This window comes from Nematolebias whitei, chromosome 7 (genome assembly GCF_014905685.2).
Source record: "Nematolebias whitei isolate Nwh7 chromosome 7, NemWhi1, whole genome shotgun sequence".
In the NCBI taxonomy this organism is placed as follows: domain Eukaryota; kingdom Metazoa; phylum Chordata; class Actinopteri; order Cyprinodontiformes; family Rivulidae; genus Nematolebias; species Nematolebias whitei.
The window spans coordinates 5,381,291-5,385,477 of record NC_056504.1 but is presented as its reverse complement, the minus strand read 5'-3'; the positions used below and the strand labels follow the sequence as shown (position 1 = coordinate 5,385,477).

General features: G+C 42.5%; 1 protein-coding gene across 1 annotated transcript in view; it reads left to right on the top strand.

The window, feature by feature from the left end:
- The window catches only part of zc3h11a (zinc finger CCCH-type containing 11A), a gene marked incomplete at its 3' end in the record, with an annotated part of 24,908 nt that overhangs the window by 13,719 nt on the left and 7,002 nt on the right, over nucleotides 1-4,187 (top strand). The window contains 4 exon segments of the mRNA XM_037678564.1: nucleotides 2,748-2,810; nucleotides 2,890-3,375; nucleotides 3,449-3,513; nucleotides 3,594-4,071. Coding sequence (XP_037534492.1) covers nucleotides 2,748-2,810; nucleotides 2,890-3,375; nucleotides 3,449-3,513; nucleotides 3,594-4,071 — 1,092 coding nt within the window.

The following is a 4,187-nucleotide window of genomic DNA, read 5'->3' as shown; positions in this document are numbered from 1 at the left end:
AGGAACAAATAATTCATCCATCATCTTCATCCACTTCTTCCTTTACGAGTCACTGGTATCACTGGTGCCCATATCAGCCATCACTGTGTGAGAGGTGGGGGACACCTGGACAGGTCTCCAGTCCATCACAGACAAATAATTCAAAATATAAAAGTAAACCGACTTCATCCTACCAGACATAGTACATTAACCTTTAAATCAAAATAAAATACAGACTTCACAGTTATTTTTAACCATATTTCTCTAACATTTGTTGTATTTTCAAAACTTAACCTAATATGAAATATACTGACTTCAGTCTTAACCATATTGATTCATATTTAGTAAATCTTTGACAAAATTTCAAAACCTGTGCAAATCTGCACAAACATCTCTTCTGAACTATAATTTTTAAACCATAAACTGTGTCATTTAGAACTGGCTCCAGGTGATGTGTCTCATCTGGCCTCTTCAACCTGTTAAAAAGACAAATTACATTAAGTTTGTTTTATAACTTGTCTATAAGTTTTAGTTTAATATGAGAAATAACAGTTACCTTTGAGCTGCAGCTGCATCAGAGCTTCTAACATTTGTTTCATGGTAAAGTTGTGGTGCTGCTTTATCGCAAAAAAACGAAAAAAAAAATCTACATGAAGGAATAATGTACATTTGGTCCATCGTAATAAAAATAAATCTAAACCCGTCACTTTCACTGAGCTGTCTGATCATAAATCCTTTGTGATGCAGCAGGAGATGGAGAGGGAACTCTTCACAGCCTTTGGGAAGACTGGAAGTTTGTTGCAGAGTTCACTGGTCGGCTGCTTCGCTTTCATCTTCTGTGCATTTTGTCTTATATCCAAAATACTGTATCACAATTTTATTTTACACTACTTGTAAACAACTGCTCTTGTGAAGCTCTGTCTTCCCCCGGAACATTGTAGGATCTGAAATGACTTTTAAAGACGAAGCAGCGAATTTCCAAAACTTGTGACATTTGCTGAAAACAAATGAAATGCTTCCTGAAAGACTGCTGATCGTTGGCAGAACAGCCTTCAGCCAATTCTGATCATCAGGAAAGTAGCTGGTCTAGAGTTTGAGCTGCACAGTTCTTGTTAATATAGTGCACAGACTCGGGTAGGGCTGAGCACCTTTCTAAAAAAATTGGTACCGGTACCTTCACTTGGGTGTTGGTTCCTGATCGGTACTTTTTTCAGTACCAGTTTTATAATTAATATTAATTCTAACAAGAAGAAAATTACTTTACACATTACAGTACAAATCTAGAGTTTTATTTTTTTACTTGGGTATTTTCCCATTCCAAGCAGTTTTCTTACATAAAAATAAACACATTTCTAGTGCAAAAGAACAGTTGCAAACCAGTGACACTCTTCTGTGCAACTGTAAATTGTTCCTAGCTGTGACTGGGACTGTGGATGGTTGTTAGTCTCTTTGTCTGTCTCTGCGATGGACTGGAGACCTGTCCTGGCTGTCCCCTGCCTTCACCCAAAAGCAGCTGGGGTTGGCTCCAGTCCTAAACAAAGGTGCATAATGGATGACTTATTAACTGATATAAACATGAAACACTATTTCTTTTACGTTAAACTCAATCTAACATTTGAAATTCAGTGTATTTTATAAATATTTTATTAACTGTTTTGTAGGAATGAACACATTTGTAGCATTCCTTCAAAATATGCTATTATATACTATTAACGAATATGTAGCATTTTTTAAGAACCTATTAAGAATAAATGATTCCAGTCAAGCCCTGTTTGCACAAACTGTTGTGTTTGTAACATTTCAGAATAACTCTGGACATGGGCGGCTGTGGCTGAGTGGTTAGCGCAGTCGTCAGCCAATGCGAGAGTTGGGGGTTCAAATCCACCAGCAGTCACATGTCAAAGTGTTGCTGGACAAGACACTGAACCCCTCATAGCCTCTGATGTGTGTCCCATCAGTGTATGAATGTGATAAAGCTCTGATTATTCTCATTAGAATTATTTGTTCAGTTAGTTTTGTAGAGATCTAGTATAGAGCTGTATGAATGGGTAAATGAGGCACAGATTGTTGTAAAGAGCTTTGAGCATCTTGATCATATAGAAAGGCGCTATATAAGTACAGTCCATTTACCATTTCATTTTTACAACTTGAATATCGCCCACGTGAGCGTAATCCGCTGCATGGTGGGATGACGTATTTACTCCATGAAATTAGCATATCATGATCTAATTTATTTTCCCAGACAAGTTTTTTACCTGTATTATCGTGAATGATATGATGTGGCCCCGCCCTACTGCACAGGAACTAGCTTGTAACACGGCTGTAGATACATAAAGTACACAACAAGCTAAAACTGAATTTTGAGTAAAATTGTTGGCAGAGGGGGTTCATGACTACAGAATCTGCCGGCGTTTAAAGAGAAACTTTACAAAAGCTGAAAGAACAAAATCAGAAGTGAAAGAAAGAGGTTGTTCTGTCCAAACACCAACACTCTGCTGACAGGACTGGAGGAACCACCGAGTGAATGGGTGCACAAACATAGTTCTGCTTTGCATGTGATGCTGTGCACATCAAGAATATGCTGAGATTCAGAAACTGGCCCCACAGGTTGGTCTCTGGCTCACAAACCCTCAGAGTTCAGACCGAACTGGAAAATTGACATTTTTCTCACAACTTTGAGTCTCCAGCAGTCGCAGCTCAGTGAGGACACAGAGAGGCATATTGTGTTCAGTCAGCCAACATGTTTTTATTGTTTCTTGTTTCTCCAGCTTTGAAAACCTTAAAGGAAAGACTCGGATCACCTGCTGGTCTTGCTGCAATCACTCAGCCAAGTAAGAGCTTCCATTTTCCACATTAAATGTAGAACGTACCGAAGTGTTGGTTCAAACCTTTCTCTGACTCGTTTTACAGCTGACACTGATGAAGTTCCTGAGCTGATCCACATCAAGACTCTAGAGGAGATCAAACAAGAGAAGGCGGCCAAGTCTCAGAACCAGAAAGATTCCTCTTTGGTTATTACTCAGAACACCTCCCAAACCAGTAAAGCCATGAAATGCACCAAACGAGTGGTGACTGTGAAAGATGGAAAAACCTCAGATATCCTGCAGGCAAAGAAGAGACAGCAGGACGAACAGCAGCCCGTCGTAAAGAAGGTTGAGCAGACGGGGATGGATGCTCCAGGCAGGAACCAGGAGGAACCAGACCCTGCCCCTCCTCATCCAAAGCCCAACAATGTGGAGAAGGTTCGGGTTAAGACCCTTGAAGAGATCCGCAGGGAGAAGGCAGCTAGACTCCAGGCTCAGCAGGCCGTGCCGTCTGAATCCGAGAAGAGCTCCGATGCTCAAAGTGTTCCCCAGAGACAACGTCTGCTGTACATCAAGAAGCTGCCGAGCCAAAGTAAGCAGAAGAAACGTGCAGCAGACTACCATCCAGCTGAATCCTTTTAACCTTGTCTTTGACCTCCTGACAGGTGACGTCACCTCAGATCAAAGTGTTGATGTGACGGAGAAGAAATGTCCAGCCGCTGCGCCTCAGGTAGGTGGTGTGGGTTTGATCCAGCTGGATTGGACTGGGGTCGGTTCATCGCTGACTGTTGGACACTCTTGTCTCTCCAGACCACGACCAGCATCAAGGTCAAGAGCTTTGAGGAGATCATGCGAGAGAAACGCCTTCGAAAACAGGAAGTATGTGAACAGGTTCAGCACTCAGCTGAAACGGGGTTCTCTCAGAACCAGACTGGAATCCTGAAGAGAAAAGTTCCTCCTAAAACCAGTCCGGTGTCATCAGAAACTACCTCCATAACACCCCCTAAATGCTGTAAGCTCAGCTTCCTGAAGCCAGAAGCACCTTCGCTTCAGAGCAGGACAGCTTCTGATCCAACAGCTGAGGCCTCACTCCCAGAGAGGCAGGGCTCTCCTCGTGACCCACAGTCTCAGAGCCCCTCCAGGGAGGTTCCAGACAAGAACACCTCCACACCCACATCATCAGCCAGGCTGAGCAGAGACGCACAGCAAGCTGCAGAAGGCCCAGCTGCTCGTAAATCTCAGGACAGTACTCGGACCAGAACCACACAACATCCTGGAGTCTCCAAAGGTACTTGTCTCTTAAAGGAATCGTGGGATTTATTAAAGATCATTTGTACAGTAGTCCCTCGCTACTTCGCGGTTCATTTATCGTGGACTCGCTCTCTCGTGGTTCTTCAAAATAAG